The sequence below is a fragment of the Mustela erminea genome, chromosome 16, assembly GCF_009829155.1.
Source record: "Mustela erminea isolate mMusErm1 chromosome 16, mMusErm1.Pri, whole genome shotgun sequence".
Lineage (NCBI taxonomy): Eukaryota > Metazoa > Chordata > Mammalia > Carnivora > Mustelidae > Mustela > Mustela erminea.
Window position 1 is genome coordinate 6,238,870 of NC_045629.1, and position 14,312 is coordinate 6,253,181.

General features: G+C 34.5%; 1 protein-coding gene across 5 annotated transcripts in view; it reads right to left on the reverse strand.

Annotated features, from left to right (window-relative positions):
- Positions 1-14,312, reverse strand: part of RB1CC1 (RB1 inducible coiled-coil 1) — a 100,826-nt gene that overhangs the window by 69,889 nt on the left and 16,625 nt on the right. For 4 of the 5 annotated variants that reach the window (XM_032315528.1, XM_032315527.1, XM_032315524.1 and 1 more), the window contains 6 exons: positions 8,619-8,733; positions 7,346-7,455; positions 5,835-5,961; positions 5,495-5,665; positions 1,071-1,273; positions 23-449 (listed from right to left, as the gene is read on the reverse strand). In XM_032315528.1, coding sequence (XP_032171419.1) covers positions 23-449; positions 1,071-1,273; positions 5,495-5,665; positions 5,835-5,961; positions 7,346-7,416 — 999 coding nt within the window. In that variant the 5' untranslated portion in view covers positions 7,417-7,455; positions 8,619-8,733. The remainder of the gene's footprint in view (positions 1-22; positions 450-1,070; positions 1,274-5,494; positions 5,666-5,834; positions 5,962-7,345; positions 7,456-8,618; positions 8,734-14,312) is intronic. The other variant, XM_032315526.1, reaches the window with a different exon arrangement.

Sequence of the window (14,312 nt, forward strand, 5' to 3'; positions counted from 1 at the left end):
ATATCAAATTAACATGACTTACTCTGCTCATGGAATCAAAGCATTTCCTGACCAACGATTCCACATCATTAGGTCTATCTTGAACATTTATCCAGTCTAACAAAGAAACATTAAAAAAAGGCAGATCACCGTCTTTAGCATCTACTGAAGTTTCATCCTGCTGGACAGTACTTTGACAAGATTCCCTAATTTCTTTTCCATTTTCAGCATCTGTGGTATCTGGGGCTATATGTTCCACTGACTTGTGAAATGAGGTTAACAAGGATTGGTTAGTTGTTCTAGGCATATCAGGAGAGAGCACCAGTTCAGTGGAGGTTTTCATTTCAGCCTTTTCTGAGCCTTCATGTTCAGGTAAAGAATCCAGTCTTCCCAAACATTCCCTGTAACTATGTCTGGTTAGGCACTCCAACAGTGGAATCTTGGCCATTACTGAAACCGCAGTTCCTAAACTTAAAATACAAAAGAGCTGTCAGTAAAATTATGAGACTGCTCTAGCCAGAGAAATAGCATTTAATTACTATACACACAAAAACTACAACCTCTTTATTACATTATGCATATATAGTCTGTGTTCTTTTAAAAAAAAAGTTAGACAGAGAAGGGTATCATTAATACATTAAAATACCACTCTCAAGTAAAGGGAGCCAGCTTACACTAAACAAGTGGACACATGGTTTTCATCAAACCTTAAGCTATAAAAAATTCAAATTAAAAAAAAAAAAGATTTACCCACAGCAGTTCCTTAAAGTATAACTTAAAGCCAAACAAGTTGAAAGCACAGGATAAAATTAATAATCCCAATAAAGATTAACTTAACTCTCATAATACTTTTGAGCGCTTTACATAAAGAAAACAAGGTAAGTAAAAGAAACGTGGGAGATCCATAAAATAGGAGGTGAATAAAATTGAACACAATTTTAAAGTCCATAAAAGTCATCATAAATGTCTCAAAAAACGAACAATTATAATAAACAGTTATTAGAAATGAAATCACAATTACTGAAACAACTGATAAATTGCAAAGGTATTTCAAACAAACATCTTATTATCCATTTTAATGGCAAACATACTGAGTAAGTTTTAACTTGATGTCTTCTATGGATTGCAGATAATTTGAATAAATACTTTCAAACTTGAAAAGTAGCTTTTGGTAAGAATTTGAACAGTCCTCCAGATTGGCCATAATTGCAGCCCAGCCTTGGTGCTGAAGATGTTCATCATGGACCAGACCTTCACAGAAAGAGCAAAGTTTCTTGGCAACTTCATACATTTCCTGAAAACAAAGAAACACACCAAAAGAAGGTAATGTTTTCAACAATTAAATGAACTATAGCGTATTCACACAATGGAATACTATGTAGCAATTAATACAAACCATCAATTCATGCAATTACATGAAGAATCTCAGGAACATAATGTTAAATAAAAGAGGGGAGACACAAAAGAAAACAATGATTCCATCGATTTAAAGTTCTAAAAGAGGCAAAGTAATTTATGGTTTTAAATTCAGGATATTGGTTTATTTTACAGAAGAGGAAAGATGGGTACTGACTGCGAGAAAGCATGAAGTAGGGCTTCTGGGGTGATATTATATTTTAAGATTTCATTTTGTGAAATTTGCACAATGATTGAATTTGCACAAATGAATGTGCAATGATCTGTACATTTTCTAATATGTATATATCTCACTAAACAAAAATCTATTATTTCACTAATGAAGGTATCTGAATCTAAGGTCACACCACAATTGAGGTGACCAAATTTAAACTCTGACAATTTGACTCTCGAAGACCATACTCCTGCCATTATTATAGAGCCTCTAATTCCTATTATAGAGCCTCTAATTCTAATTCAAATTTTTTATAATATGCACTATCTGACATATTCACTGTTTTGGTTACCACAGCTTTTGAGTACATTCTAAAATCTGAGGAAGATGTGTTGTTCCCTCCACTTCTCATTCTTGTTTCTCTTTACTTTGGTAACTATTCCTGAACACTGATCCTTCCCCATAAACATTTTATCTAAAACAAACAAAACAAAACAAAAAAATCAAAGTTCCTCCTCACTCTCCAAAGCAAAAAATGCTTTTTTTTCTCCCTACACCAGTGCTTTCCATGGCAGCTTTAAATGCAATTCATTAGGCTAATGAATAATATTAAGATTATGACTGTGAATACTAAGAATGATATTAAGAATGTCTTTTTTTTAGGGTGCCTGGGTGGCTCAGTTGTTTGAGCATCTGCCTTCAGCTCAGGTCATGATTCTGGGATCCTGGGACAAGTCCTGCATCAGGATCCCTAGCAGCGTACACCCTCCTTCTCCCTCTACCTCTGCCTCTTTCTTTCTCTCTTAAATAAAATATTTGAAAAAAGAGTCTTCTTTTATTTCAGAGATAGAATTTAGTGATCCACCAGTTGCATATAACATCCAGTGCACATTACTTCAAATGCCCTCCTTAATGCCAATCACCCAATTATCCTTTCCCCCATCCTCTTCCCCTCCAGTAAGTAATTCTCAGTTTGTTTCCCAGAGTTAAGAGTTTCTTATGGTTTGTCTCCCCCTCTGATTACCCTTTGTTTTATTTTTCCCTCCCTTCCTCTACATTCCTGTTTTGTTTCTTAAATTCCACTTTCGAGTGAAATCATATAATAACTGTCTTTCTCTGACTGACTTAATAATAAGGCATAATACCCTCTAATTCCATCCATGTCATTGCAAATGGCAAGATTTTGTTCTTCTTGATAGCCGGGTAATATTCCATTGTATATACACACCACATTTTTATCCATTCATCTGTTGATGGACACTTGGGCTCTTTCCATAATGTGACTATTGCTGATAATGTTGCTATAAACAGCACGGTGCATGTGCTCCTTTGAATCACTATGTTTATATCCTTTGAATACCTAGTAGTGCAATTGCTGGGTTGTACGGTACCTCTATTTTTAACTTTTTGAGGAACCTCCATACTGTTTTTCAGAGTTTAAAAATATGTCTTTCCATTAGCCTATAACTTGTATTTTTCTTTTTTTTAAGATTTTATTTATCTGTTTGCTAGAAAGCGAGAGAGCACAAGCAAGGGGAGTGAAAGAGGAAGAGGGGAAGCAGCTTAGCAGAGAGCCTGGTGTGTGGCTTGATCCCAGGACTCTGGGATCGTGACCTGAACCAAAGGCAGATGCTTAACTGACTGAGACACCTAGGTACCCCTATAATTTATATTCTTTAACAGAATTTTATAATTTTTGTTGCTACTTAGATTGTAATACATTTCCATTTGCATTCCAAAGCAGGGCCCAGTACTGAGAAATGTGAATGTTTATGCATTTATCACATACCCAGCCACCTTACCAAAAGTCTTTCTGATAGATTTTTATTAAATCCTCTGATATTCCAAATATACAACCACAGATCGCCTAAAATGGATGTTTTTCACTTCTTTTCCATTAATTTTGCCACTTACTTCATTTTCATTTTCTTATTTTAGTGTATTTCTTCAGAAGTTCCAAAAGAATACTGAATAGACTGATTCTGATTTATGTTAAAAAGGCTCTAATAGTTTGTTGATTTAAAAGCTGATTAGCTTTCATATTTGGTCAATTCTACATTTTATTTATTTTGTTTCCTTCTAGAGCTATTTTACTATGAAGAATAGCTGCTAAATTTTAACATACGCCTCTTCTGGATAATATTAATATGACTCCATGTTTTGTCCTATAAAGTATAGTATTACCGATTGAGGCAATTAATTACCATTAAAACATTTCCAAATACTGAAGGACCCTTGCATTCCTTTAATATACCTTTTGCTATTAATATATTACTCTTTTGATACTCTTATTTTGGTTTTATCTGTAAGAAAAAATGAATTATTCTCCATTTTCAGGATCCAAAATATTAAACACTGGCCCGTAAGAGCTTTCTGATTATAAGAGACATATTAAAACCTCCCATTTTTTAAAAATCTCCCATTTTAAAATTATGATAAATACACATGAAACTTACTGTTTTAACCCATTTTAAGTGTATGGTTCAGAAGCATTAAGTTTTTCACATTGCCGGGTAACCATTACCACTAACCTTCTTCAGAAATTTTTCATCATCCCAAAGTGAAACTGTACCTAATAGATAATTAACTCAACCTTCCCCTCACCCCTCAGCCTTGGGTAACTCTTCTTCTATTTTCTGTCTCTATGAATCTGACTCCTACAGGTACTTTATATAACTGAGATTGCACAATATCTGTCCTTTTACATTTGGCTTATTTCACTTAGCTTATTTGTCCTCAAGTTTCATCCATATTGTAGTTCATATCAGAACTTTCTTCTGATATGGTTAAATTTGACAAGGTTAAATAATATCCCATTGTATGTATGTATATACCACATTCTGTTGATCTATCTAGTCATCCACTGATGGACATTTGGGTTGTTTCTATCATTTGACTACTGGAAATAATTCTGCTATGAATACTGGTGTTCAACATTATGTTTTATTAAGTTCTGCAATTATTATCATTTAGCCTGTGTTGATAGAAAAATACTGATCTGACTTCTCTTTCTCACAAATTAAATCTTTTATTATAAATTTCACTTTGTTCTGTTTAATGCTTTAACATCCACTTTGTCAAGTATCAACACTACCATTTAAATTTTTTGTATGGTGGAAAGATAATTTGTTCTCCTCAAGGACTTAAATATGGGTATGGAAAAAACAATCACATTTTTAAGAGTTAGTTAAGTCTTTTATTTCTGTCTACTCCAACATAGGTAAATTAATTGTTTATAGCAATATTCAGAAGTCAATAACTGCATACCATCATTTAGGAAAGAAGCTGAACAAATCATGTTTAAAACTGCTTTTCCACTCTAAGATCTTATAACTCCTTGCCAATGCAGAATGACTAACAATGTATGAGTCTGAAAATTTAAAAACCAGACATATTAGCCAGCAAAATATTCCCCCAAAACTTTATTTTTATCTTTTTTTTATGCTTCCCCTGTAATTCAGACCACCTTGCTAGCTACTTATTTATTTGAGTATAGTTAACACACAATGCTAGCTTCAGGTGTACAACACTGTGATACAACAACTCTATACCTAGGCTATGCACACAACAAGTGTAGCTACCATCTGTCAGCATAGAGTATTATTACAGTATCACTGACTATATTCTTTATGCTGTACCTTTAATTCCCATTTATTCATTCCATAACTGGAAGCCTATATCTCCCACTCTTCTTCAACTATCCCTCCACTTCCATCCCTCTGGCAACCATCCGTTAGATCTCTGTGCTATTTAGATTTGAATGCTTTTAGGAACTATCAATTTGTTATAACGTTCACTGATGCCTAAAACAGGCTAATACTTCATGAAAATATTACCAAGTATATGAATAAGATACAATTTTGTTAAGTAACCAATTTTTAACTTTAAATTGTACTAGATGTAAATAAGTATAATAATCTCAAAAAACAATTATTTTTATCTTACCACTGCAAGTTGTGTTCTTGAAGCAACAGTGTGAAAAACTGCAGGCATCATAAGAGACTCTTCAACTTTTATTTCCATGTCATTTTCTGTTGAAAAAGTCGTTTTTGGAATAGCAGGTGGACGATCACATAAAATCATTTCTTTGTTGAAAAGAAAAATTGGATTTGTGTCCTACAGAAGTAAAAAAGCAAAAGAAACTAAAGTAAAATGTTATACTGAACATGCACACTGCCCTCAATATATGAAGCCGATAAACCTTACTTTTGAACGTTGAGTTCCCAATTCCCTACGTGATGTGAAACTGGAGCACGTTTGTACGAAAGCATTCATGGACACATACCGTCCCAGCACTGTAGGTGCACACTCTTCGATCTGCAGCCATGCATTCTCCTCCATTGACCACCAGCACCTGATGCTGAATAGCAATCTTGTATTTGCTATGAATGGCATGCTTGAGATCTGCCACACTTTAAAAGGGGTGGAGGTAGGGCAAAAAATTATTTATACATACTTTCCAATGACAAACTTTTTACCATCAAAGTAGCACTATGTAAAAATATTTGATAGATATTAATTTCACTCTAAAAAATTTTCCCCAAAACAACAGCATAAAATACAAACTTGTTTCTGGAATCAGATTTCACAATCATCTGGCTGATCTTAGGTGAATAAATCACCCACGTGGCACAACTAAAAGTGAATCTATAAAATACAGGAAGTAGACATATTTATTTCTGTGCTCTTTATATAAAAAACATAGCAAAAGAATATGCTCGAATTAGCATCAGGTCTGTTAAAGTCTTCAGAACACAGATGTCTGTTAAAATCCTCACATCACATTAAACAAACTACATTAAGTATAAACCATAAAATTGCTTCCTTTCCTTACCTTTCAGAAAATCATTCCTTCACAGGTAAAATTATATTTTATAAAAAGCAGAATTTTTAAAAAAGAATATAATTTCAAATTCCATTTTTAAAACTAAGATTATAATTCCACAAATTATTTATAATATTTCCAGTGTCAGATTTGTTTACTCTGTATTGCATTAAGTCTTTGCTCTCAGATCCACTACCAAAATATAAGTATACAGGAATAGTTGTTACTATTCCCTTCCTTGCTGTTTGCCCTAAAAATATATCCTCCCTCCCTGACACTTCTCCCCACATTTCACAAATATAACAACATTCATTAGTCAAATATTTGAATCTCCTACAAAGCTGGAGAATTATTAGGTAGTATGAGTCCTACAAACTTAGTTAAAAATATTAAGCTGATTGTCTTCTTGAATCAACAAACAAAACAACTATTACTGACTTTATTCATGTAAGGGAATAAAAACAAATCACCAAAACATCTAGGACTGACACATGTTACTTTATATAGTTAGCAATAATTTCCTTAGCAATGTCCTGGGAAACTTAGAAGGGCAATCAGGTATGAAAACTTCTTCTATTTGACAGTTTTAATTTGAAATAAGTTTGTTTGCAGGTAAGTTTGTTCATTGTGAATAATATATTCACAAAAACAGACAAAGCACAACTTTATGAACTTCGGTGTTTTAGTGAAAGATGACAACTATGTAAGTAATATGCTAGAAGATTTAAGATATTACTACTCTTTTTTTTTTAAATTTATTTTTTATTTATTTGTAGCATAACAGTATTCATTATTTTTGCACCACACCCAGCACTCCATGCAATCCGTGCCCTCTGTAATACCCACCCCCCAAGATATTACTACTCTTATTTTCTTATTTAAAAAAGGAAGAGTTTTCTGCAAATCGATTACTTTAACTTTTTGCCTACACAAAATACAGAATTGATGAGATTGAACGAAATACAACTTACGTTTGCACTGTAAGTTCAGTGTCAAATGTCAGGGTAGTTCCAGTGTTAACCAGAAATACGTATAACTTCATGATGATTTCTCTGGATTCTGTGAGCTTATACCTCACACTCTGATCCGGTTACTAAAAAAACAGACAAGAAAAATGGTCATTACATAAACATAACTACAAACACAGATACTGTCACATAAAACATGTTATTTATGTACTACATAAATAACTAAAAAATAGTTTTTGGTGTCTAAGATGGCTAACTGGACAATTTGGTAAATTTGCTGCTTAAAAAATAAACAGTAATGAAATTAGTGAAAAGCATAAATATTCTAATTAAAAATATTTGTTTTAAGGAAGAGGCCAGCAATCAGAACAAAAATTATGTGTACACTTCACATTGTCCTCATGTACCCTTCTACATTAAGAATTAAAATTAAAAATTTGATCAAAGATCTTCCTAACTCAAAAAGTTCTTCCCTGACTGCTTCCTTTTAACAATAAAAAATTGTCTTGAGGTTAGACTTACTGATAGCAAATAAGAGTAGCCACTACTTGCTAGTTAGGGAAAACGAGTTAATTCCAATTCCTTCTACCAGCTGTCTCTTAATCTAAATTCCACCTCCACTCTGAGTTAGAAATGCTCCATAAGAAACTGTGACCCTAACGGTTATATCATCTCTTTGAGCAGTAGAAAGTGCACAGGTCTAGAAATCAGGATATTTGAAACAACTGCTATTAACTAGCTGTCCAAGCCAAAATCTCATATATAAAATAAACTTCTTCAGGGAACCTGGATGGTTCAGTCACTTGAGCATCTGACTCGTGGTTTGGGCTGGTGTCATGATATAAAGGTGGTAAGATCAAGCCCTGTGATGGGCCCCACCATCAGGGAGTCTGCTTGAGATCCTCTTTTTCCCTCACTCCCTCTGCCCTTCTCCATCCCTTCCATGTGCATCCTCTCTCTTTCTCTCAAGTAAATAAATCTTAAAAAAAAAAAAAAATGAAATAACATAAACTTCCCCACCTACAACGGACAGGTTTAAAATTTTATTTTTTACAATCAGAGGTAAAAATCCCCCAAATTAATGAAAGTGATGAAAGACAATAAATTAACAGATACTAGAATATATCTTTCCTTATGCTCTTTCCAATGAGCTTCAGAGTAAAATTATCAGGAAAGAAGGAAAAAAATAAATAACATCTTAAAATCAATGTTTCCAACACCAGTTTTTTAAAAAATGCATTAGATGAAAAACTCATGAATTTAGAACTGTACTTACTGTCAGGCACTGTGAAAAGGACTACCACTTTTCTTAAAAAGCAGATTAAAACTGGCTTATGTTTGCTTTGCTCGATATTGGCAACTGAATGGCATTACTGGTTAAACTCAGTGAACTGGAAAAGAAAAATTTCTGGATTATCATAAAGAGAAATAATTCAGTATATGACAACATAAGATTATTTATTTAAAAACTCCCTTCTGAAAATAATTTCTACTCAATCTCTCCTCCTACCTGCACATTCACTGAAACCATAAGAGTATTATAACTTTTATCCATACCACTCCACTAAGAGACATAAAAGTCTCTAAAAAACTCTCCAAAGCTGCCAAATTCTACAGCCATTTCTTAGTTCCTTTTTTTTTTAATTTTTTTTTTAAGATTTTATTTATTTGTCAGAGAGAGAGAGAGCGAGCGAGCGAGAGAGTGAGCGAGCACAGGCAGAGGGAGAAGCAGGCTCCCTACAGACCAAGGAGCCCGATGTGGGACTCGATCCCAGGACACTGGGATCATGACCTGAGCCGAAGGCAGCCACTTAACGAACTGAGCCACCCAGGAGTCCCCAGTTCTTAAGATATAGTGGTAAAAAAGAGCCTGGCAGCTTTAGCCCTAGCAGCATTAAACCCTGAGGCAGGGTTTAATCCTGGCCCCATTACTTGTACATTATCTTGGGCAACTTACTTAATTGTCTTGATTTCTTGTTTTGTAAAATGAATAAAAATGGTACCTGTAGCAGGCAGCCTGCAAAACAGCCCTACTACCTCTGGGTATCCTTACTCCAATGAAATCCCCACCCCTACTGGGTATGGGCAGGGCCCATGATCTTTTTCTAACCAATGAAATATGGTAAGGTTAATGAAATGTCACATGATTGCTACTCAAGATTATAACATCCATCATGCTAGCTGACTCCTTCCCTTGCCAGCTCTGATGAAGTAATAAGCTACCATGGAGAGGCCCATGAGTCAAAAAATTGAAGTTAGCCTCAGCAAGAAGCTGAGAGTCTCAATCAGACAAGCTGCACAGAACTGGTAACCACTACTGAGCTTGGAAGCAGATCACTCCTTGGTTGAGCCTCAGACAAGACCTCAGCTCCAGCAAACACCTTCACTGCAATCTTCTGAGAGACCTTGAGGCAGATGACCCAGCCAACCTATGCCCAGAAAATGTGAACTAAAACATTTCTTATTCAGCAAAAGATAATATAGTACCCCACATTGCAGGGGTATTATGAGAAGTAAGGGAGAAAAAGTATGAAAAAAAAATGAAAAAAAAAATTAGCCTCATGCTCTGCAGGGAATAAGAATTCAATAAACAGGGTGCCTGGGTGGCTCAGTGGGTTCAGCCTCTGCCTTCTGCTTAGGTAACGATCCCAGGGTCCTGGGATCAAGGCTTGCATCGTGCTCTCTGCTCAACAGGGAGCCTGCTTCCCCTTCTCTCTCTGCTGGCCTCTCTGCTTACTTGTGATCTCTCTCTCTCTCTCTCTGTCTGTCTGTCTGTCAAATAAATAAATAAAATCTTTAAAAAAAAAATTCAATAAACAACCATAGGACCCCTTCTTGGGCTTTTTCCTCTGCCAACTCTCCAGTGTTTGGGTAGGACCTCAACACCACACTCAAATTCAAAAGTATATTTTATCTTACAAGTTAAAGGAGTTCTTTTGTTTTCTAAAGGATTAGGTAGCTATAAGTATGGTGACTAAAACAGAAGGAATATTGGTAGCAGAGATGATTCATTAATTAATTCATTCATTCAAATAGAACACTTATTGGGCTTGTGTGTCAGGACTATATTTTGTGAACAAAACAGACATGATCTTTGTCCTGATGGAGATCACAGCCCTGAAGTAGAAAAAGAAATTAAACAAAAAGAAAACAAACATGGTATAAGCTACAATAAATGCAATGTAAGAGGAATGGGGTGGCAAGGACCTAAAAACCTATTTTAGATTTGGGGGAGCAAAGAAGGCCTCTACGTAGATTACATTTAAATAGGTCACACAAATGAGACTAAGACTGTTCTGTAAGGGGGGTAAAGCAATACAAGAAGATACAACATTTGTGAGCCTAAATATAAAACCCTTAGAGTAATCACAACTGTATTCTAAGTTTTACTTTTCTTTCCTCTTAAATATTATTTACCCTTTCTGTTTTGGGGTAACTTCACACTTAGAAAAAAGTTCAGAAATAGTAAAACAAACAAACAAAAAACAAAACAAAAAAACCCTCCCTGGCACGTTTTACCTAGTGTTACCAACTATGTACACTGTGCTCCATGCCTGCTCCTTTCTTTTTCTCTCTCTATATACATATACACTGTACACACAGGATACATTTTTTCTGAACTATCTGTGAGTAATCTGCAGACAGAATGACTCATTATCCATAAACACTTCAGAATGTGAGTATCTTAACAGAAAGAATTTTTCTCATACATGACCAAAGTACATTTATCTACTCATCAAATTTAACCTAGATCCATATTATCACCTAATCCACCATCTGTACTCAAATTACTGCCCCAATAATACTCTTGACAGTTTTTCTCCCTCGATCTAGGACCCAATTCATTGATAATATTCAGATTTAGGATCCAATTCAGGATAATATTTGATAATATTTTAAATTTAACATCTATTTGATTTCCTTCAATCTAAAACTTCATCCATCTTTTTCTTTTCATGATCTAGGTACAATACTGTTCTCAATACAATAATCCATCAGAAGCTTCAGAAATCATTATAAAGATGGAATCAGTGCCATTTCCCTGTTCCATAATACTTACAGTAAATGAGGGAAACTGATAAATGCAGCAGCTACTATGTGCCTTTAAACACACACTAATCTCTTTAGCTGGCATTCACCCTAAGAAACAGCTCAATAATTAACAATGCTTACGAAAACAGCTACACGAAAAAAGCTTATTTGAAAATTAGTCTATATGTATAATTCATGAATAATGTAAAACAATCTCAAGGACACTTTTTATTGCTGTGGCTCTAGAACCTAGGTTAGTTTGACTCTACTATGTAGGCATTATATAGGCACACTATACAGGCACACTTGATATTGCCTGTCATTTAGATCATTTCTTTCTTTTTCTTTTTCTTTTTTTTAATTTAGCTCATTTCTAAAAGTTCCCGAGTGACATTATGGCAGTATCATTTAGAGAAGCACCTCCGTACCTACCCTGATGTAACATCCCACATTCTCATCCATTATCCATTGTGTGAAGCCATCGCATTGGCAACTTTAACCAGAAGCATCCCTCTGAATCTTAACTCTCTATGTCCTCATTAATTGTCATCTACCACCCAGGACCTATGCTAGAACTGCACAAGAGAAAAATCTAACTAGTGAAATGAATCATTGTCCCATGGGTCTCACTGGCCCTGGTGCTCTTTATTTATTTGACTAAATAAATAAAGCTTAATGGTACTCCTAAAATTTATATGGAATCACAAGAGACCCTGAATTTCAAGTAATCTTGAAAAAGAACAAAATGGAGGCATCACAATCCGAGATTTCAAGATATACTACAAAGCTGTAGTAATCAAAATAGTATGGTACTGGCATAAAACTAGACACACAGATCAACAGAACAGAGAGCTCATAAATAAGCCCATGATTATATGACCAATTAATCTTCAACAAAAGAGGCAAGAATATGCAATGGGAAAAAGTCTTTTCAACAAATGCTGCTGGGAAAATCGGACAGCTACACAGAAAAGAATGAACTTGGACCACTTTCCTACACCATACACAAAAAACAAACTCAAATGGATTAAGACATAAATGTGAAACACCAAACTGTAAAAATCCTAGAAAAGAGCACAGGCAGTAATTTCTTTGATAACCGCTATAGCAACTTTTTTCCTAGGTATGTCTCCTGAGACAAGGCAAACAAAAGCAAAAATAAACTATTCAAAGTAAGAAGCTTCTGCACAGTGAAGGAAGAAATCAACAAAAGTAAAAGACAACCTACAGGATAGGAGAAGATATTTGAAAATGATACTTCTGATAAATGGTTACTATCCAAATACATAAAGAACACAAGAAACAGTAAGTGTTGGCAAAGATGCTGAGAAAAAGGAATCCCTATGCACAGTTGGTGGGAATGCAAACTAGCGAAGCCACTGTGGAAAACAGCATGGAGGTTCCTCAAAAAATTAAAAATAAAAATTACCATATGATCCAGTAATTCCACTATTGGGCACTTACAAAATATGAAAATATGATAATTCAAAAAGATAAATGCAACCCTGTGTTTACTGCAGCATTAGTTACAATAGCCAAGATATGGAAGCAATATAAGTGTCCACTGACAGATGAAGGGATAAAGATGTGAGGTGTATACACACGTACACACACACACACACACACACACACACACACACACAATTACTCAGCCATAAAAAAGAATGAAATGTTACCATTTGCAACAACATGGATAGATCTAGAAAGTATAAAGCTAAGAGAAATAAATCAGAGAAAGACAAATACCGTATGATCTCCCTCATGTGTGGAATTTAAGAAACAAAACAAGTGAATGAAGAAAGAGACAAACCAAGAAACAGACTCCTAATTACAAAGAAAAAAACCAATGGTTACAAGAGGGGAGGTACAGGAGGAGATGGGTGAAACAGGTGAAGGGGATTAAAGAGTACACTTAACCATGATAAGCACTGAGTAAAGTGCTGAATTGTTGAGTAGCATACACTTAAAACTAACAGAATACTCTATGTTAAGTACACTGAAATTGAAATTGAAAAACAAAACCAGAAACATAAAGTAAAAAATAAAAGGGAATAGCGAAACAAAATAAAAACAAAACAAAAACAAACAAAACAACACAGGCTATGGTTTCCACAGCCACAAAACACTCATTTATTTCACCTGTCCGAAGTATACAACATAAAATAATCATCAGTGACCCTTACTGAGTAATTCATTATATATCGGTGATTATGCTCAGTAATATTATATGCAACAGTTCCCTTATTTTTCATAACATGTAAGATAACCATATTATTAATTTATTTTTGGAGTTTAGGGAAAAGATTCAGAGATCACTCAACTTGTCTAAAGGTAGAAGGTTAGTACATATGAGATCCAAGAGTTTGAACCCATCTCAGTTTACAACATTCATTCAATAAAATTTCACCTGAGAATCTAGTATGCCCTAGGTGGTGTGTGTGTGTGTGTGTGTGTGTGTGTGTGTGTGTGTGTGTTTAGTTTTGGATAATAAAACAAACAGTGTGATAAAACTGCCGAGTCTCATGAAGAGTACATCTGGGTAATCTATACACAAACTCTGTGATATCTACTTTCAAAACAGTAGCTCTAAAAATGCAATTATTTATAATTAAAAGTAATTCTAAAATATATGCTTGCATTTTCTATGTTTTATTCTTTAAAGATATTGATATCGTTGACTTAACAATAATCACTGATTATTAACATGAAATAAAAGCCATACCAGCTACATATCCTCACAATTTCTACTGTGAGAAAGGCTATTATCTCCATCAATCAAGTGATAAAACTATGGTTCTAAAATACTTCAATAATCTCTCAAAGTCATATAGCAAAAACAACCAGAGTTCAAATCTATGGCTGGGTCAAGAAGGAAAGAAGTCCAACAAGGAAAGAACATGAACTACTACTAAAGAATATGAACATGTACTACTAAACA